This window comes from Brachionichthys hirsutus, chromosome 4, assembly GCF_040956055.1.
Source record: "Brachionichthys hirsutus isolate HB-005 chromosome 4, CSIRO-AGI_Bhir_v1, whole genome shotgun sequence".
Lineage (NCBI taxonomy): Eukaryota > Metazoa > Chordata > Actinopteri > Lophiiformes > Brachionichthyidae > Brachionichthys > Brachionichthys hirsutus.
Window position 1 is genome coordinate 6,364,179 of NC_090900.1, and position 21,344 is coordinate 6,385,522.

General features: G+C 41.3%; 1 protein-coding gene across 1 annotated transcript; it reads right to left on the reverse strand.

Annotated features, from left to right (window-relative positions):
* Window positions 1-473: 473 nt before the first annotated feature.
* Window positions 474-21,051, reverse strand: agtpbp1 (ATP/GTP binding carboxypeptidase 1). Its single transcript, XM_068760699.1, has 26 exons — window positions 20,989-21,051; window positions 20,298-20,356; window positions 19,100-19,230; window positions 16,537-16,604; window positions 15,887-15,950; window positions 15,398-15,544; window positions 14,908-15,039; window positions 14,625-14,718; window positions 14,444-14,481; window positions 13,975-14,183; window positions 13,712-13,889; window positions 13,005-13,105; window positions 11,727-11,843; window positions 10,594-11,375; window positions 10,169-10,252; window positions 9,845-9,934; window positions 9,507-9,655; window positions 9,291-9,378; window positions 8,933-9,077; window positions 7,932-8,082; window positions 7,141-7,321; window positions 6,819-6,948; window positions 6,235-6,366; window positions 5,030-5,206; window positions 4,053-4,204; window positions 474-1,722 (listed from the first exon to the last, which is right to left on the reverse strand). Exons 2-26 carry the CDS (start codon window positions 20,327-20,329, stop codon window positions 1,542-1,544), a joined length of 3,753 nt encoding a protein of 1,250 aa, XP_068616800.1. The 5' UTR covers window positions 20,330-20,356; window positions 20,989-21,051; the 3' UTR covers window positions 474-1,541.
* Between the last annotated feature and the right edge of the window lie 293 nt (window positions 21,052-21,344).

Below are 21,344 nucleotides of genomic sequence, written 5' to 3' on the forward strand. Positions count from 1 at the left end.
TAAGCTTATTCAGGGAATTTAAGCTGCTAAACAAATGCCACTGACATGAAATGATAGAGTTTCGACTTATGTTCTATTAGCCCCGAAATAAATCAGCTCAAGCCAAACCTCGACAGAGGTGCCGACACCAGCGTTGGTTTCTTTCAGGACAATTGTTATTTTGTTGTCAAGCTCTTGTCATGGTTTAAGAAAACCTTCTCGCTGCAGAGTCAACACGCGGTTCATTGAAAACGCGATTGATCTTTCAAGAAAATCCATTTAACCAAACAATTTAAACCAACACCAATGAAAATAAGACTCAGTAATAAGACCCCCGCCCCCCCCGTGCGTTTGAGCTGCCAATCGCAGCGCCTCTCTCATAACTCGGTTAGGATCCCTTTCAGCAGTAACGCTAGTGAGGCGCGTCTCCATGAGGACAAACGTTGACTAAATTCAAAACAAGCAACACAAGAAAAGAACTCAAACCCAGCCGGTGGGATTCCACTCACATTTTATTTTCCATTTTCATTTTAAGCTTTAGTATTCTGTTACAATCAATTACAAACTTGTCGCTGCCTCTTCAAACAAATGAAACACAAAAAGCCTGTGACATCTGTACACAAAAATAAATGAATCTCATCTCTCCAAAAAGAAAGAAAAGCACTATGCTACATTATACCTTCTATACAAACCAAGACCTGTTATGCGTGGTTCACAGAATACACACAAAAAATGAAAAACAACTATAGTATATTTTTATAGACATCACAGCAAAGTTATCATAAACTTTGGGCTGAGCTGAGAACTTCAAACCAGTGAGTTGACTAATGGTTTGAAATGGTGCTTCACACTTTTTATTTTGCGTTCTGGAAAATTAACCTGCATCTAAGCCACAATGCATGTAGATGCTCGTTCATCCTTCAGACAAAAGGGTAAAAAAAAAGGGGGGGAAGAAAGCAGGGAAGGAAAAACAGTAAATTTTTAAAGTGCAAGGTGAGACTACAGAAACAAAGAAAGCAAATGGAGATACGCAGGTTGGTTAGGTCTTTAGGCCGGTTGGTGGAAAAGATCCAGTTTCTCTTCATGACCAGGAGCGTTATAATTAAATCATCGACTCACAGGCGAGGGAGGTTTCAAACAGCACTATTACACTGCCACAGCCTTATCAGACAGATACAGCACAAGAATGGCTGTGGAAAAAACAAACAAAACAAAACGAGTGTCTGCCGAAGGTTCAAGTCACGGATCAGTGGTGCTGCACTGGCTAGGTGACTGAGGTCAGGGGTCACAGTTCCTAATGCAAGGGTAACAACAATCACAGGAACCTATCCTGTATAAAACAAAAGCCAGATGGGGTTGGTGCGTTCAGGAGCAACAGGGTTGGGCAAAGAGCACCCAGGTGCAGCCAATGGAGCCATCACAGATGCATCAAGTGTCTATAGAGTAAGGTGGCTTGTAATGTGACCTAGTCATTCACCACTCAAAGTGAGAAGTGGGGGCTCGGACTAGTTAAAGCTCAAACTGCCAGGTATAGAAGAAAGAAAAATAAATAAACGTCAGCGTTAGTTCCTGTGATTTGCATCAGAGTCCGGCAGGTGATCCTGATGATTGGGATTCTCGCTGACTTCACCTCCCTGCTCGCTTTCAGGCTCAACGTCTTCGTCGTTGCTCTCTGCGCTGTAGTCTACTGCCTCCAGAAACGATGGCTCATCCTCCTCCATCACATAGGTGGTGGGGCTGCTGCTGGATAAAAAAAACACATAGTCCTTAAAGTCCTTGCATATACTGTAGATGCTATGCTAAGAGCTCTCTGATTTTTCAGTGTTAAACACCCAAAAAAGGAGCATCTGGAATGAGTTTCATGGCCTTTGGAAAATAAAATTTCTAGAAAATATGAACAAACTTATAAGAAATGTACCGGTAGATAAAGTCTGTGGCCTCAGAGTAAAAACATTAACATAAGGAATAAAAAGATGCAAAAAATATGTTCAGTTTCAATAAAATGTTTGAGGTTTGAACAGACTAGAAGCTGGAAGAAACCTGTGCTTGCGTTCTGTGACTGGTGAAGAAGCGAGCGTTTGGTTTTTGGTTTTTCCCTGTGGGGCGTAATGGTTAAATGGTTGCTGGTTCTTTGAGGTTTTAGTGGCTTTAGTGGGTTTTTAATGGTGTTAATGGTCTGAAATGTGATCCCAAGGAGACAGTCGATCAGGGGGCTCAGACAATGATCTCCCACCAAGCTCACCAGTGTGTAAGTGCAGGAGGGAGAGACAGAGGGAGAAATTGTGTCAGTATATGTGCAGTAAATGTGTGTGTGTGTGTGTGTGTGTGTATTGTCAGAAAATTGTCCTAAGAGATAATGAGAGCTGTGAGTCCACCATTACAGGCTATTATAGACACACCAAAACAAGAGTCATCTGGAGATGACATACACCCCCCCACCCCCACCCCACCCCACTCAAAAAACGGCGTAAGCAATGCATAAGCGTGAAATATCCTCCATTCATTCTTTTGGTACCAGCTATTGTTTCCAATATGTGCGATCCAGAAGCTGAGCAACATTCAGAATCTCATTAAAATCACATTTGGAAAAAAAAATAAAAATTAATTAATATTGAAATTAATTTCGAATTTAATTAACTTGAAAGATCCAAATATTAAGACACACCCACTAAACATAGTTTACTCACGTAAGTTTGGTGAAGCTAGAGTGTAGAAATTGTGAAACACGTTAACACAACAAGATGATCACCATTTCTGATCTCACTAAAAATCTTGTTTCCATGGAAACCACAGGAAATAAAACTGTGACAGTGATAAAAATGACCAGATGACAACTAATTATCTTGGGTTGTATATAAATATATATATATAAGGTTGGGAGAAGCTACTGTTGAATTTCAGAGGCATGACCTGGAGAGTACGACCCCCTCCCGCACCTTGCCATTCTTTGGATTAAACCCGCCACGTCTCCAAAACCTCACATACGACATACGTTTGTCTCTTTGTGACTTACACCCATTTGCTCTGAGACACGGCTATTTGCTGACGCCTCCCCCCCCCACCCAATGGCCAAAATATAATTGTTATAATGACCTATTAAATGGTAAGTGCTAGTACACCAAGCTCCGTGAATAAAACCATAAACCTGGCATGGAGAGATACAATCCCTGAGGAATCCCTTAATGATCAGAGACATGAATGATGAATGAATATATCAATATGAGAGTGGAGTCGTTTGATAGAAGAGAACGAAGGAGAGACGGAATAACACATGAGAGAGAAGTAAACAATAAGTGGTTGCTGTAACAAATCAGAGTTGGAGAAACATCAAAGAAAAAGAAATTAAGATTGTAATTAACCAAATTTAAGAATATATTGTACTCTTGAACTGGAGTACAATCTTAACTGGTGAACTTCATCTTTTCTGAGAAAAGCGTTCAAAGGGTGGCACAGTGGTTAGCGCCGTCGCCTCACAGCGAGGAGGTCGCAGGTTCGAATCCAACTTGCGGCTTTTGTGTGAGGAGTTTGCATGTTTTCCCCGTGTCTGCGTGGGTCCTCTCCGGGTTCTCCGGCTTCCTCCCACCACTAAAAACATGCAACTTAGGTCCAGATTGTTATTGAAAAAGAGAATGAATTCTCATTTGACTTACCTTGTTAAATAAAATAAGTAAAAGGTGTAATTAAAAGAAAGAATACAAAAAATATTGTAGTTTCATATTTTCTTATAGAAGAGAAATAATGACAACTATATTTAACCTACATTGATATAATTTCAAACACAGCCCTGTATAAACGCTGGCCTCCATTTGTTTCAGAGATCTAGAATAGTAAATCCATACCATTGAATATCTCATTGCCCAAAAAGAAACACATTTGGATGTAAGGAGGGTGGTTTGTGCAGATAAAATAGTCTGTAACCTCAACTTGAGAAAAAATCTCATGTTGGGAAGGTTGAATAAGGATAACGACTGTTGATTCAAAGTGACCTGTAAAAAGTCGCTCTCCATCCCTAATTGCCGTCTGAGCACCTTCGTGAACCAGGTGTGACTTTTCAACATACTGTATTTCCTAACCTGACTACTTTAGTCTGCGTTCCAATGATGTCACTCTCCAAATCCAGTAGGTGTTGGTGATTGTTGAGCCCCGTTAGCCTCTTCAGCCTGAGCAGGGCCAGACAGAACTGAGCGCCCATCTCTTCCAGCTCTCTGGTGCCAATCTGGAGACCCTGAAAAAGAAATGTGTATATGCATATCAAGGTCAAAGTTAAATTATAGCATGTGCACTAGAAGGCTTTTACATTGCATACACACAGAATGTGTACACTTCCAACATACAGAATAATGTAAAATATAATTTGAAATGTTTTAGCCCAGTCTATTAAAACAATTTTTTTCCAATAGCTGCTTTGGAACATGGGGATGATGTTTTCCAGTGGTGTCCATTTACACAGACACACAGTTTACTCAATCCACCCCCCCGCTGCGCCCAAAACCAACCCCAAAATGTCGAGATTCATTTTCTCCAGAGAGAAGAGCTACGAACATCAAAACTTGGACAGGGAACAGAGATACGGAACCCCAATTCAGTACTTTAGTTCCTGCACATCTGGATAAACACTTTCAAAGAAGCCAGTAAGTGAGCAGATATGTGCCAAAACGGCATCCTACACTGCCTATGCACGAACAAGATGTTGTTGACACTGGCAGAATCCAGCAGGAAGGAAATCAGCTGGGATGGAAAGACAGAGAGCGAGAAGAATGTGAGGTAAAGGGGTCAAAGAAAAAGAAGAGACTAAGGTGAAAGAAAGAGGAAAAGGACCGCAGCTCCCCCTGGTGGACATATGGATATATGTATAACCTCCGTCTCACTGAGAGGGTGAACACACATTTAAGCACCCGTGCAATGTGGTAGAATGAACAAAAAGGCCACACAATTTAATCTCTGCAATTACTTTTCTCTTTGTTACAGTTCTGTGATTATGGAAAAAACTGCTGAGTATATTTTTCCCCTTTCCCACCATAATTGTTCTGAAGTCTTCCTTTGTCCTTACTTTGTATTTGCCCTGGTCACAACCGCAGAGCGTGCTCTCCATGGTGTAGCTGCGTTGCACTCCAATCTCTCTCCACACAACAACGCGTGCGGTCGATTCTTTGGAGCGCTCAACAACAAAACTACAGCTGGCCATGCTGAAAGCCGGAGCAATCTGGGAAAGGATCTTGGGAAGAGCCTGAAAGAAAGAAAACCCCTTTGAGATGTTTGTGTGTTTTTATGTGTGTGGATTACAGTATCAGGGGCAGCTGATGAGGTACATTTAATAGCAGGGAAATATAACTGCATAAAAGGTGAAGAGAGGAGTCAGTGGGAAAAGAAGCAACGTTGACTTCTGCAATCAACAATATTGGCCGATCTTGTGTCAAAACACTGTTTAATATCACTAGATTATTTATTTGTACATCTATTTGTTGTGTTTTTACGACGTACCGGGATCGAATGAGCGAATCGAGTGTACGACAGTTTCTGCCGTCTCACCCACGATGTCTACCGAGTGGAAATTGTCTCTTTCTACTCCTCATTTTCTGTCTCTCTCATTTGACAAGAATGCTGCTGTCAATGAGAACATTGTCTGAGATTAGAAGGCCTTCCCTCCAGACTTTCCATCTGGTTTCCTTCCACTCAAACCCCTCATTGTCGGCATCACACCACAGACCAGGTCACTGAAACAATGTCAAGCATCTTAAATGGCTGTTGTGTTTACAGCGGACTGTACAGTACATCCCGATATAATAGTGGGCTTCATAACTAAGGTGCTTAAAGAAGTGTCGACCCCTCTTTAGCTGAACCCCAAGTCACTTATTAAATATTTCTGCCAATCGGAGGCAGATCGGAGAGTCCAAATCAGTGTTTGTTCTAGAGGTGGCCTGCACCTTTGACTCTGGGTTGAGAGAAGCCTTTATGAGGGTCGTCAAATGCCAACCACTCTTTAATGTTATACTGAAGGGAGGCCATAAGAGTGTTTGAACATCTTGGGCTAAATGACTTGCCATATTTTGCTCTGTCTGCTCTTATTGGTAGCAGTCAAATAGCAACGTTGCTATCAATGCCCCCGAGAGTGGCCACATGTTTCATGATGTTAAGTCCACCCCATGTCTTTGGTGCATTATTTGTGAATGCATTGCCTCTCTGGTACGGTTCTCTCCCATGGGGAGTAAATAAATATTTATATGTGTGTGTGTGTGTGTGTGTTTTTCAGTTCACCCTGTAGCCAAGGTCCTCCTGTAAGTCACTGGATGTTGCTTTGACATCAGACTGCCAGACGGTCTCCTTCACGCTGCAGCCATACATGAACACATTTTTCTTTCTGGAATGACCATGGTAATCGCAAAACACCTGCGTGTACACCAGCACACATTCACACAAACACACAAACACAGGACACAGTATGAACAGAATGTAATGCAGATAGTATTGTATTTTGCAAGATGAAACTTATTCTCATCTCCCCCCTTTTTTTTTAACTTGTTATCTGTGTAAAAAATAAAAACACTAAAAAAACATGATTCCTAGGGAGGCCGCCTTGCTTTGTCTGTTTCTGACTGTAAGGTCATCACCGCTACAGTATAGTGAACAAATCTCCCATAAAGGAACTCTTGCAACAAGCCCTGCACAGCAAATCACAGAGGCAAGTAGAGGCTGTTGTTTATGGCAACTGTGTTAAAGCTAACGTTGTGATTGACCGCGAGGAACTCTTAACAAAGAGGTTAGGGCGTGCTTCATGCTCCTCAAATGAAACACGATACGGCAACATGCAACATTTTTCAAACTTTTCCCAGAGATCCTACCAGCGGTGCTCTTTGTATGTGTGCAAGGTACTGCAGCAGGCTCTTAGTGTGGTGGATGGTGGGGTGGAGCTCGGGATTGGGGTTCTGCCACTGGCGATTCAAATCCTCTCCACTCAGAGAACAACGATGACTACAGCAGGCAGGAGATGGAAGGAGACAAGGAGGAGAAGAGAAGAGAAGAGGCGAGAAGAGCAGCAGCTAGAAAATCCCTTTTAAGACAAGACTGTGTGTCGTACGAATAACGTTGTGATCACCATGCAGGCCCACATACCGCAGGTCTTCTGAGTGTGCAATCATTTATTTCAAGACTCTTTGTACTCACTTTCCGTTTATAACTCCATCAGGGTTGAGCATGGGGATTATCTTGAAGATGTAGGCCTCTCTTAGGCTAGCCGCTAGCGGGCTAGTGCCCATCAGGAACTCCAGCGTGCCTTTCATTACCCAGCTGGCATTGGTTTCTCCAGGGTGCACTCTGGCTGAGAGGAAGATCAATGGACGATTCCCTGGAGAGGGAGAGGGGGGGGGGGCGCAAAAGGCAAAGAAAAGAACATTACAATTATATATTTAACAACAACTAATAAGAATATTTAGTTTTTTTTATTAATAAATTTGTTGGAGGCAATTTAGTAGATATGACAAATACTTTACAATGTCCTTAGAAGATCAAAGAAACAGTTAATTTCACTGATGAGGTCACTGAGATGCAGTTTGTGGTCATGGGTTTGTTTTGTTTCTTTTATTTTAGTTCATTATTTATTTTATTGATTTCACTTTGGTGAATTTGTGCCTTCCACGACTCCAATTCAGTTTCCTTTGTTCACCAGGAAAACCTATTCCTATGTATAAACAACAACAAATACATCATGTAGTAGTAGCAGCAGTAGAACTAGTACAGTCTACACAGGATGACAAACAAGTGCCCATATCTGAGTGCATTAGAAATCCAAACTTGTTTTGGGGTTGACGCATCACTATGATCTGGTGACGCTACAAAGATTTCTCCAGGGTCAGAAACTGCTTTATGGTGAATGAATGACTGGATTTTATTCTGGCTCACGTTTCAATGAGACAGAGAAACATGACATATTCAAACATCTACTTTGATTTACTTACTAAACTGGCAGACGTGATCATTAGAGTTGGAGTCAGGCATGGCAGTGATGGTGAGGAGGGGGCAGTCGTTTCCTCCTAGGGATTTACACAGGACCTCCTGCCTCAGGTAGATCTGACGGGTCCTCAAGGCCTCCAACTTGGACAGGTGCATCTGAGGATGACATGGCGCAAAAACACTTATCAACATCATTTTTTTCAAGCTAGATTTAAGCCCACTGCTCTCTATGCTTTACTGTAGTATCTCTGCACTCGCTGTTTACTAGTCATATTTACACCGTTGCTTCTACTAGTCAATCAAAGAACAAGAATGTCTACTTTTGTCAACCAAAGTGCTCTCCGGACTCTTACTGGAGCCCTCGTTCAGCCCCTTTTTTACTATGCTAGCATCTCCTGGAATTCCAACATCAAAATGTCCTTGAAAACGAGGCTCCAAACTTCCCAAAACAAACTCATTCGGCTACTCCTCAATCTGGGGGCCATGACCCACCTTCTTCCTAGCCATTTTGCTAGTCTTTTTAATTTATTGTTATTTTATATCTGTGGTGTAATTTATTTTTATTTTATTGGTATTGGTTTTGGTTTATTTGTATTGTTAAATGTCGATGATTTATGTACTGAGGACTTTCAACGGAAACAAGACCGCAATGGCTTTTTTGAAACGCTTGTACTGCTCTAACATTTTATATAATAAATATATTCATCATCATCACTAAAACAGGTTCTGCATAGTCACTGTGGAAACACAATTATAACAGGATTACTATTGACCTGAGCCCAAATCACATTTTGAGTTTGAGACTGCAGTAGTCAAACTGATTTTGCAATGGAGGGATCTACAAATGAGAAGACGCTGGAAAGAAACAGTGGAATCTATCAAGAGGCAGGTATATCTGATGAAACTGGTTTAGCAATAACAGAACAAAGTAAAAAAAAATGTCTGTGGATGCAGAGCCAGTACTAAACGTGCTCTAGAATACAGTACGGTGGTATCGTGTTACTACCTTAAGAGTAGAGTATGTATAAGGGTAATGATAGGCAAAGTAGCAGACATCATCCTTGTGGCTGAAGCTCATGCTGAAGGTCATTGTGTAATACGATTTGCCTTTCTGACCACCAGCTGCAATGGAACTCCTTGCAAAGTGATTCCTAAAGAGAAGGGAGGACATGCCATGAGTTAATGCTTCATAATGCAACACTCAAAAAACATCAACTCAAATGCAAATCTTGTACATACAGTACACGTACATGAAACAACACTTCTCCAATGGATTGCCAATTCAACTGACAACTGGAGTATAAAAGCTTTTGCCACATGTGCCGGTAACATTAGTTTTCCCTACAATGTCAAAGTTTACGTACTTGTAGTAACAGATATCCGTTCCTGTCCTGACCCAGCAAGGTCTGCCACTGATTGCCTCTTGTACAGAGTACATCAGCACTTGCATGCCTGCACACACGCGCGCACACACACACACACACACACACACGAACACTGAAAATTTACTATCTGCAGGTAAAAAGGAGTTAACTGATGAAAAAAAGCACTAAATATCCAGATTCTGTTGCTCCCCTCACCATAGTTGAATTGGCTGTTTGACTTCTCAGAGTTGATAATGTTGAAGCGGTAGGTCGATCCAACACGCATGCCGCTCACCTCAAAGTAGAACCACTGGTGATGGTGATTACTGTTGATGTCTGAATTCAGCACAAGGTCATACTCATATCTGGAGAAACACCACGATAAAAAACAAATAAATGTGGAGCAAAAGCTGCAAAAAACACTGATGCAACACAGTTTAGTGAAGAAATATGCTGATATACAAAAGCAGACCAAAACAATGTGGTTTATTAAATATACACTTTCTATTCTGTACTTCTCATTCATTCATCTGTAAGTGACAATAATGACTTACTTCCTAACTTGAACAGCCTTCCTGAGGTTGCCAGACTCAAATTGTGAGTTGAACTTTAGAGATTCGCCATTTCCTACAATCACAGGACAACTAAAAAACAATTAAAAAAAATAATTAGGATGGACAAAGGTCAAATCATTACCATGATGAGCATCAATGACAATGAATTGAGATAATCTGCTTGGTGAATGCCACCCATCTCATTAACATAGGAAAAGGCAAACTAGTTTTTTTGCAACGGCCGAGCAAAGGAAAATAACAGTTCAGATATTTATTTATTTTTAGCAATACTTTGAGTTATCAGATTAATTTAGACAATCTCACCTGGGAATGTCCAGGTCATACACTACTTTATCCAGGATATCATTGGGATGAATCAACCTCTCAATGTCCTGAAATATTTTTGACCTGCAGGGTTAGACATACGACACTGACTGGACATATTTTTACATTAAAAATCTAAGCTATTAACACAGTAAAATAATTGTTCTGCAACCCTATCCTCCTACACAGCGTAAAACTTGCATACAGACTAAAATTCCAATTTAGAGAATGATGCAAATTTTATTAAATACTTACTACTCCTGAAAACCTGAAGGACATCTAGAAATGCAAAATATTTGGTCAAATCTTTGACATTGATTGGCTTTTGCTCTACTCCTTCTAGATTCCCCCCCCAAATAATTCCTAAGATCTGTACAACCTCCCCAGTTTGTTTCTGTAAACCATCATTTCCATTGATGTCTTACCTCTGAACACCATAAACTCTCTCCAGATGAGGTTCCCTAGATTTTGGGGCCACATGACCAAAGTAGTCTGGGTAAGCTACTTCGGCGTACTGGGGTACAGAGTGTGTCCCCTTCACCATCTCCACGTACAGGTCAGGGTCATGCAGCGGGAGGAGGAGCGCCGTGTCTGGAACCTCCAGAACGGCTCCTTCCCCTCCCTCATCGTCAGCTCCTTCTGAGCCACAATCTGAGCCCCAGTTACTCCCTCCTCCTCCCCCCACGCGACGAGTAGTGATTCCTCCCAAGAGTAGGGGAGACTGGATATGTCTTGTGGCGTTGGCTGAGGACCCTTCTTGTTTAACTCCCCCGCCTTCTCCTCCTATCTTCATGGCCCCTTCCTCCTCTATAGACACACACTCCAATACATGTGATAGTTCTTGTTCTTTCATTTGCTCTTGAGCGGGAGGTCCAGTGAAGGGGAGCGAGGGCAATGATGTTTGTGTATCAATAGAAGGAATGTGGAGATTTTCTTTGTGGTCTTGGTCCTTGGTGAGGTGAATGTTGTCCAGTTCTAGAGAATGTAGAGATGCGTGAGGAGCAGGAGTGGGAGCAGACAGAGATGGCTGCATGCTAATCCCTTTGGTAGGATTGCAATCCTCCTGACAGTTCAGCACAGGGACATGCTTTGAGGAAAGGGCTTGAGCTGTAGGGCCTATTATTGGCTGTGTGGATTGGGTCGAAGCTGATGATGAGGAGAGGGAGACTGATGAAGATGCGGTAGAGGAGGAGTCAAAGTTAGAACCCTGTAAGAATACGATTTAGTGATCAGAAAATGAATTTTGACTCAGTGCTTTCCCACACAACATGAAAAAAATAAATAAATCAAAGTTCAGAAAAATTCAAGTCAGTTTAAAGTAATTAAATTAAATGCAATCAAAGAAGAAAAATCCATAGAAATAAATGATAATATGGTTTAAAAAGAGAGGATCAGAAAATTGTGAGAATCCTTCTAAATCCCACAAATCAATTAAAATTATATGATAAAACACACGTAACTAAACAGTTATAATTATTAACCAGTTCATCTTGAATCTATCTTGGTTTGAATGACTTTTTTTTATCATTGTGAAAACGTCAATGAGTATGACACTAACCTGAAAGTCTTCAGAAAGCTCCAGAAAGAACCTCTCGTAGACCCTCAACTCCTCAAAGGGACGACCAAGACCCGTTTTGGGGTGTAGTTTGTTTAGGTCTGTCTCGATGTCATCATTCTGATTAAAAATAGACAAAGGGAAAAAACTAATCTACTGGAAATACGGCTAAGTGTCACACTTCAGACTGCTATCTGGCTGTAGTACAGGATGGAGACAACGATTAATAAAAAAAAATTATAATAAAGCAAATGTAAAATAACAGAAGTGTAAATTCAATTTTTGAGATACAGTATTTGATTTTAGTCAGATTTTGAGGGTCTCAATGAACCACAGTTTTATCACAGTATGACGCAAATTTGCTTTAAAAGAGGAATTACAAATGCAATTCAATGCAAGACAATGCCGATATTACTGACAGTCACAGCCCTTCCACATAGCCTGTTCCAGCCATCCATCCATGTTCTTGTAGACAATTGCAATCAATTGGAGTTACCGGTAATTGCTGAAATAACTATTTTTACAGACTTCCAAGAAAAAGAAAGGCCTATTTAGTGAATGATTTACAACAGATAATGTACAATACCTTTCCTTGAACTCACCAGAAATCTACATATACATCTTTGTAATTACCGGTAAATTATATTGGAAGGACCAGTTGATCCTAAAAATAAAGTGTCTAATGGATTTATATGTATTTTCTCTCCACTTTCAACTAAAAACATGATGAAAGAACATTTTTGTCCCATAAACAATACATTTTGGGGCTTCAGCTTAAGAGATGCCCATTCATTTTAGAATGTGTTGAAAAACTATGCACACAGCATGGAAATCATATAAGTGGAATATCTGAGAGTGGTCTGAGAGAAACAACCTGGTGAGTTCTGACTGCCATCTGTTGGACATATAAAGCAGTTTAACTGGATTGTGTCAACATCAGACCCACAAAATACTCCCCTCGCATATGAGTAATAGTATGCTCATCGAATGATTCACGTAATTGTGAGGCTAAATGTTGAGTCATTCAAACAACAGCGGAGTTTTAAAGACAAAATCTCCCATTTATGAATTAACTTTTTAATCACACACTATTGGAACTCTTCCATCAATCCATTTTCTTGTAGACAAGATGAATACAATCATCTCGTCTACAGCTCCTTATCCGCCTTGCATGTCATGGGTCTGCCGGAGTTTAGCCCAGCTGGCTACGGGCAAGAGGCGGGGCTTACCCCGGATGAGACACTTAAAACTGTAAACTGAAATTTGGCGTGTACGTTTTACCAAAGAGCGCTGCTCCTTCTCTTCCTCTTCATTGTCCGAATCGTTGTCCGTGTCTGCGTCCGTCTCCTCGTTATCATCACTTTCATCCACAACATCATCCACTGAGTACGTGCACAGACACAGACACACGGACAGATGTCTTATAAGCGAGTGTCTTCACAAAACCCACAGCTTATATTTTGCTTTTTCTTTACGCAGACTGGAAGTTTATTTCCTAACGTGTGTATATAAGGCTAGCACAAAGCCAGAACACAACTGATTCTGGTAGGTAATTGCGTTTCTGGACTGCAGTTGCATAATAAAGCGGTTAAAAAATGATGGTGAATATCACTGTTATATATGATGCAAAACACAAAGCAACAAATTAACTTAAGTGTATGAATATGTAAATGATCAACCAGATTCAATTAGAAAACAGAACTCGATATACGATTCAGAATGGGCTGAAATACTTCATGCAGCCTCAGGATGCTAATTCGTTTTGAGCAATGCAAGCAAACAGCCTTCTAGTGAGCAAACAAGCACTTAGTGATGTGCACTTAGCATCTTCATTACATATTTACTAACATGTCATGAGTCAGCTTGGTGAAATTAGAGTATGAAGTGAGGCGAATTAGAAAGCATTCTGACGATGAAGTCGTGCTCCACGTATGTGTTGCCCTTCTTTAGGTGCTTGTTGCATGTGTGTTTGTGTTGTGCGCTCTCACCCCCTGGAGGCTGGCTGTACAGCTGTGCCGCAGGCCCTACAACAGGAACATGTGGCAGCTGGTAGTGGAAGGCCGATTTGATGGTGGGCAAAGGAAGTCGGTTCTTGGGAAAACACTTCCTCATGATGAGACTGGAGATGTTGATCAGAGGATCCAGAGTTCGAACTGGGAGACACTCCTAGAAAAGAAAAAAAGAAAGTAGAGAGCTGGGTGTATGTGTGTGTGTGTGTGTGTTGCATGCGTATGTAATGGTGTCCGCTTACACTGGATGAATTGTATAGGATTCTCATGCCATCAGCCTCTATGAATGCTTTCCTGCCAAGCTTGATATTGGTGATGTTCCTGAGGATGACCAGCAGCCCTTTGCGTATCAGCATGTGGCGATGCCGAGTGTCATTGCGATGCCAGTCCAGGTACAGAGCTAGCACAATGGGCACATATCCACCGTCCACTGCACGACGAGCATTAGTTTCTGTAGAGGAAATAGGAAAAGGGAGGCGGGAAAGCTCTGGTAATTTGAACTTTTCATGAGCGAGGCATGGGATGGATTTGAAGAAGCTCAAAGCCTTAAAAAAACAAGGTTGAGGTTTAAACAAGTTAAAATATGTGTTGAACGATCATTTTCCTCAGCGTTTGCGTCAATGTAGGACACAATGAATCAAGGGCAGCCAAAGATGTAATGGTGATGGATGTGAGAATCGAAAGGACAACGCCATAAAACAAATCACTCACTGGATTTGAGCAGAGCTCCAAGTGCATCCAGAGCTACCCTGTTGGTTAGACATGAGGAAAATGGGATTACATGGGCTGCTGAACAAATGTCAGTCACAGATGTTAAAGAAGAGTTCTGAAAAGTGGAGAAATGCAGCCTGCTGATGTAACGAGTTTGATTTGATGACCCATTCGTTTTTACTTGAGCAGGCTGGAGTTCTTCTTGATGTACGGCACAACAATCTTGAACATCAGCTCCACCACTCCATTCTTGCCCAATGAAATAGAGTTCACCACTTGGAAAAAAAAAATAGACACAGAAATACGGAGACATTAGGGAACAGGTGAATGGTTAACTGTACAGGTACATTTACAGGGTGTTTCAGAGTAAGTTTTTTTTTTTTTTTAGCTGGTGATCTGCTTGTACTCCTGCAGGAAATGGTAACATTTTTGAGAAGTGTATTTCAAAGTTACAAATCACTTACAGTTGGTCGAGTAAACCCTGAGGACCTGCAGACAGGGAAGAAGCAGTTTTGAATTTTGTAGGTTCTGTTTAATTAAGCAGACGGTGACGTTCATCGCTCCGCTCAAACGTGCCTTAACGCCAAACTTCCTGTCTGAACACACAGACGTTGAAAGGTCAGTGAGCACGCAAAGAACAACGAGCATAACGAGGCGTTTGTCATTTGTTGATTGACGCTACAGTGCAATGCAATGCATGGCACACACACACACACACACATATTTTGGCATGCAAGCACACAGGTGGTTCATCTCACATACCAGAGAGTTCAGACTGGCCTACTGAGGAACATTACCAGAAAAACAAAGAGATGGCGAAATGCAGCAGGGCACCAAAGACAACAGACACACTGGGGTAGAGTTTGCTCATGTATTCTGTTTGTATGTTGGCTTCAACGCATAACGTGCCTTATGGGCATTGAACTGTGGTATTTTCTGTGGCATCGGACCGACCTTTTGGGCCAACCTTGGCCAGCAGAGAGTGGAGCTGAAGCATCAGTTCCTCACTGGGAGCCAGCTCTTTGCTGGCTGTGGTGAGAATCTGGAATAATATCCCTGTGCCTCCTTTAGACACAAATACCCCTGCCCTGCGCCCTCTGCCTAAGACAGAACCAATGACACAGTATTAGATGTCATATGATGGGCAGCAATGTTAGAAATGTAAATATATGTAGCTGAAAACACAGAACTTCTTACATTGTTAGGTTATAAATCACTGCAAAATGAACAAATTACTTCAACTGCATAGTTGATTTAATTTTACCCTACTAGAAAATGTGAATACTTCTCACATCAACTGAAAGGTGAAGAAGTTGATGATGTTCCTCCGAGCTATCGCTTTACAATAGAAAAAATAAATCTGACCTAGAACAAACTGAACTTATCAGTTCTCAAGGCACGGACCATAAGTGTTGCCTAAATAAAAGAGAAAACGTTTCTCACCCGCGGTCAGCAGTTCGCTGAGAATGTACAGAACGTTCAGGATGGTCGGGACGTCCTGCGTGTTCTGTTGAGGACACACAGAGCGAGCGCACGTCTGAAGCAATATGCAGGAACATAAAGTGAATTACAGAGCTGTGTGCAATTGCATGCTCTCTCTCCAATGGAAAGAGAGTGTTTGGCATTAGTTTGCGATTTCCTCTCAAATCAATGTGGCGACCAGTGTGACGCCCGCTGTAGGCTTCCCACATCTGATCATACACAGCAAATGCAGTGGAACTTCTCTTATTTCTCCCCATGAAATAGGTTAAAAAGTGAGATCACTCTGGTCAAACTGTCATAGTCAGTGTCTATGGAGTTTAAGATGTCAAGAAGAAATAGAGCTAACTTCAAAGAACTCGTGACTATTAATGCAAATATGATTATTAGCATTATTAGTGAGACTTGGATAATGTTGTTAAGATGTATAAAGTAGATATGAGCCAACCATCAGCAGTGTGTTTACTTAGCCTAGCGCAGAGATAGGTATTTGGTTAAGCCACATTTTTATCACTTTATCATTTTGTAAAAACAAAGACAAATGTATAAAACTTAAGAGTTAAAGCTTCAATCTAAAGACTGTAATTTCCGTCTGTTTTCATGCGTGAGCAAACCTCCAAGGAAGCCAGGATGACCTCCATGCCACTGGAGCCTTTGGACATCACCTCTTTTCCACTCTTTTCTGAAACACACAACATCAAAAAAATGATTAGAAATGCAAAGGTGAACGTTTGGAAACAGCCAAGAGTGGCCTCACACAAGCAGAGAGCTGTTAGTCTAAGTAAAGCAGGTTGTGCTGTATGTGTGGGCCAAATGTGAAACACAAGACGCGGGGGATTATATCTGAACCTGTAAAAATAACTTTGGTTATTTGGCCTATGAAATATTCTACTGGATATCACCATGCATCTTAATCTTTGAGGTATTTTTATAACATGCTAATATTAGATTCTACACAAATGAACATTATCTCAAAGAAACAGTCCCACCGACAAGACGTGCAAAAGTTGTTCCCTTCCTCGTCCAAGTCTAGGCTTGAGGAGTTCTTAGTGAGCAACGCAACTTGTAACATTAATTAAGCTTATTATAGTTTCCATATTCTTTAACTCTTTATTTGTAATTTGGAAGAAAAAAAAAATCTGTAATTACTTTACTCAAACATACACCTATAAATAAAACCAGAACAACTGTCTCTTGATTTTCTCCAGAGCTGGAAGTGTATTTCAGTTATAAAGTCACACGAATATTTTTGCTCCCATTTCTCATGAGCTGAACTCAAAAAAGATCTAAACCATTTTCTACATACATAAAAGACCATGTTCTCTCAAATGTTGTTCTGAAATCGGTTTAAATCGGTGTTAGTGAGCACTTCTTTGCCGAGATAATCCATCCCACCTCGCAGGTGTTGCAGATCAAGATGCTGATTAGACAGCAGCAATATTGCACAGCTGTGCCTTTGGCTGGCTGCAATATAAGGCCACTCTGAAATGTGCAGTTTTACTTCAGAATCTGAATCCGTTTATTGCCATCGTCAATGAGGGTTCGCAGACGAGGAATATTTCTCTGTGAAGTCGTGCAACATGAAACGGTAATGACAACAATGATAGATGCTAGCTACAGTGCTATGCTGTAGCATACGCCCTAGAATAGAGTTACAAAAAACATATGAATACAGAACACATCACAAAAACAGCAGATCCTCTGAGTGTCTATGTGCACACTGCGCTTAAGGGCAGGACACTTTGAAACCTAGAAATCAGCACCTCCCTTTGCACCCTAGCAGAAACTACACCACCAAACAGAGACCCAGTTTCTCTTACTCTGTGATACAAAGAGAACTTCCATGCTCTTACCCAGACATGGGCAAACTAATGATGTCCTAATAATATCATTAAATAAAATGTTATTATAAATCTCATTCATTTGACCTTTTTCCCCTGTAATGCTACCTGGAAAAGGCCAAATCCTTTCATGTAATGGCTTTTACATGCCATTTATATTAGCTCACACAAACACTCCATCCATCTGTTCCTGGCCCGGCCCCTCTGATTGCACTTGTTTTTGAAGTGATATACAACTTTATGTCTACTCTGCTTGCAATTCCTGTCTTTCCTTTCTCTCTGTCATCACTGCAATTTTTCTATGTATCTTTTGAGCAACTCCTAAAAACTAACACCTTGAACATGGAGACAGGAAAGACTTTCCTGGCATGTACAGTTACTGTGAGCAGAGTCACAGGCCCCTAGTTTCCCCTATTCAATGTCATAGTCATGGCATGTCAGGTAAGAGCTGCTGCAGGCAGGGTGTGACAGACACTGAAGCCAAACATAAGAGGTGATGAACAGCTGAAATATCCTGATGGATGGGGTCACAGACAATAGACTTTCTATTCGGTCATGATGGAGTCGCAGAAACCTTCCTTCCAGTAAGGCAAAGTTAAAAAATTAGTAGGAATAGGTTTAGTGCCAGTTTAAAATATGCCAGCAGGCGCAAAATACGAGGCGATAACTCTGCAGAATTCATTATTCCAAACTGACTCAAGTGATCACAAGCTGTCCCTGCTCAATAAATCACAAAAACAAGTATGAAGCATCCACAATAGTTTTACTTTCTATCGCTCTCTCTCTCCGTAAATAGGAAATTGCATATCAAGATTTTTTTTGTGCTATTTAGTACAATTTACTATTTATACTCAATTTACAGTGACTTAAAACAGAGCTACATATTTCCACATTTAGGCCATCTGACAAATCCATTTTACTTGCTAGAACAACAGAGCAGTGATGCTTTGCTTGAGAGCTTTCCATTCATCCTAGCGCTTCAGCGGTAGAGACAAACCCTGGTAGCAGAGACGTGCTCGTGTTTCATTGCGATCTGTTGAGAAATACCTTCATCTGCTCTCATCATCAGCGATGCTTTCCTTTCAAAACGGTAATCAGAGAAGCCGATCGGGCGATACGGCCTGCCTGTACTTTTACTCCCGATGCACATCTCTGTTTACACAGCAACAATACTGAACACATTATTGATGAACTCATCAACTTAGCTTGATAACCTGAAGATTTTCATCAATTTTTAAACAACTACATACATTTTACAGTGAGGTGAGATAACAAGGTTTCTTTTATGGGGCATTTCTATCAGTGTAATTCAAGGATTCTTTGTGTTTGCTCTCACCCTGCGTCTGTATGAGATGAAGTATCTTTGCAGTGACCTGTCTTGTGATTGAGACATTCTTCTGGATAACATCGCCATTGATCCTCTCCAGTTTACTCAAGAGCATTAGTACCCTGGAATTACTGGGAACACTGGAAATGCAAACACAAACACACACATTTCTACATTTAAGAATATTGTAACAACACATTATGTATTAATTCCTGTAGACATTTGGAGAGATGGAAAAATAAAGAAGGAATAACATATGGCATAATCAAGTTATTCTGCAGGGGCAAATACTAAACACATTGTAAAATATTTATAGAGATGACATGTTCCCAGTCCTATATCCAAGGATAAAAAAGGAGAATGGCTCAGATTACTACACAGGTGAGTCGCTAGCAGTGAGTGTCAGGGGGGGGGGGGGGGGGGGGGACACAAAGCAGCCCCTTATATGCACAAATGTGATCAAAATGTGCAGTCAGCAAAAACCAGAGGGGAATAACAAAAATAGAATGTTCCGTACCATAGCACAATGTCAAAAAAAATAAAAACTACCGGCAATAGGAAAGTAAAAAATACAGAGGCACATTTCTGGGACAGGGACCCCCTCCCTCATTTAACTGTAGGAATGAGGCATTCAGGCAGAAACACAAGGTTAAGGGTCAGTTGTTGGTTCAGCAACGATATACATGGGGATGAGAGTCAAAACTCGAATTGTACCCAGTCGAGTTTGTAATATTTCCTTATATAGACACACTGTGAAAGAGAGAAGTGGAGAGAGAGAGAGAGAGAGTAAAAGGTAGAATGGGTGAATGATTAAGAATGTGATGCATGTGATTTCTTGACATAAGAAAGTTGTCATGTGGTAAAACCTAAAGAAATATTGTATAAAAAATGAATGATTTGTGCAGATCAACTACAAGATGAACAAATACTGAACTGAAAGGATAGAAACTGACAAGAGCTGTTATTATCAGTCACCATGAAATTCAGATAAAATATTAATCTAGTCCTCTGCAACTCTGCACAAACATCTCCGTCACACATTATGCAACACGAGAACAAACGCCGTTGTTGCACTGACGGTTCGAATGTAGAACAGCACCGGAGCAGGATCGCATCAGGGAGGTCGACAGAACGCACTCAGTGAGAATGCAGCTTTGACATAACAAGCACGGATATTTATTTGTCTTCAAAAGCAAAAGTAACTCACCCTTTCTCTGTGGCCATTTTGAGTTTGTTCATTTTTTCCACATCAACATTTCATTTGATCTGCAAGAGACAGAAGATAAGACCTCAAAAAAAAAAAAAAAAAAGCCAGGCATGAACATTCAGAAACAAAACGACCTTAGCCTCCATGAACCGAGGACTGGACCGAGGACTTATCCATCCTGTAATCTTGCAGTGAGAGGGACTAACACTGCTTATAACCGTGTTACTACTAGACAGGTACAACCTGCCTCTGGGTGTTACCTGTATGAGCACAAAGGAGACCCTGGCCACATCGCAAGGAACATTTCTCTCAAGGCAGTGCTACTGATGACATGTACTGAAGGCTGTCTTGGGCAGTGCAGATGGTGGTCTGGAGACAGTCATCATCCCATAGGGACGTGCATTTCCAGGATAAGCTATTATCACAACTCCGGGCTTGGGGTATTTTGGATGACACTGACGCTGTCGTCATGCCGCTGTTAGAGTAAAACGGTAGGTGCGCCTCTCTTTATTAGAGGATAGAATCCGCTGCACCTGCTGGGCAAGTCACTCAATAGCATAAAGGGCCCCGCGACAACAGGCTAGCGCAGAAATATGCTAACGATCATGCTAAATAAAAGCTACACAATGCAGGCGTTCGCTTAAGCAACACGCCAGTTTAACACCAACAACATCGAGGGCGGGCTACGAACCTGAATGCCGAGGAGCCGTCATCCCATTCAGTGTGAACGGTCCACTTAAGCCATAACAGCCCATGAGCGTACATTTCAGAACCGCCCTGATATTGTGACGGCGGAGTGGATGGAAGAGCGAGCGATAGTTATTCTCGCGAGAGAGAGCGAGAACGCGATTCTCTGGTTTAGGGCGCAGTTCAGGAGAGGACGAGAGAGTTCTGGTTTAGAATGAGCCAAAGAAGAGTAAAGACGAGTTCTGACTGAGTAAATCATCAATACCTTTCAAATATGACAGCAATATGTGTTTTGAAAGGCAATAGGCAATTTAAAGGACTACATTTCCCAAATGTACATTGGAACATGACGTCAAATTT

Coding starts and splice junctions, on each gene's coding strand:
- agtpbp1 (XM_068760699.1), bottom strand. CDS start 20,329: ATGAACAAACTCAAAATGGCCACAGAGAAAGG. Junction 19,231..20,297: donor AAAATGGCCACAGAGAAAGG/GTGAGTTACTTT, acceptor TTGCATTTCCAG/TGTTCCCAGTAATTCCAGGG. Junction 14,482..14,624: donor AAGAACTCCAGCCTGCTCAA/GTAAAAACGAAT, acceptor TCTAACCAACAG/GGTAGCTCTGGATGCACTTG.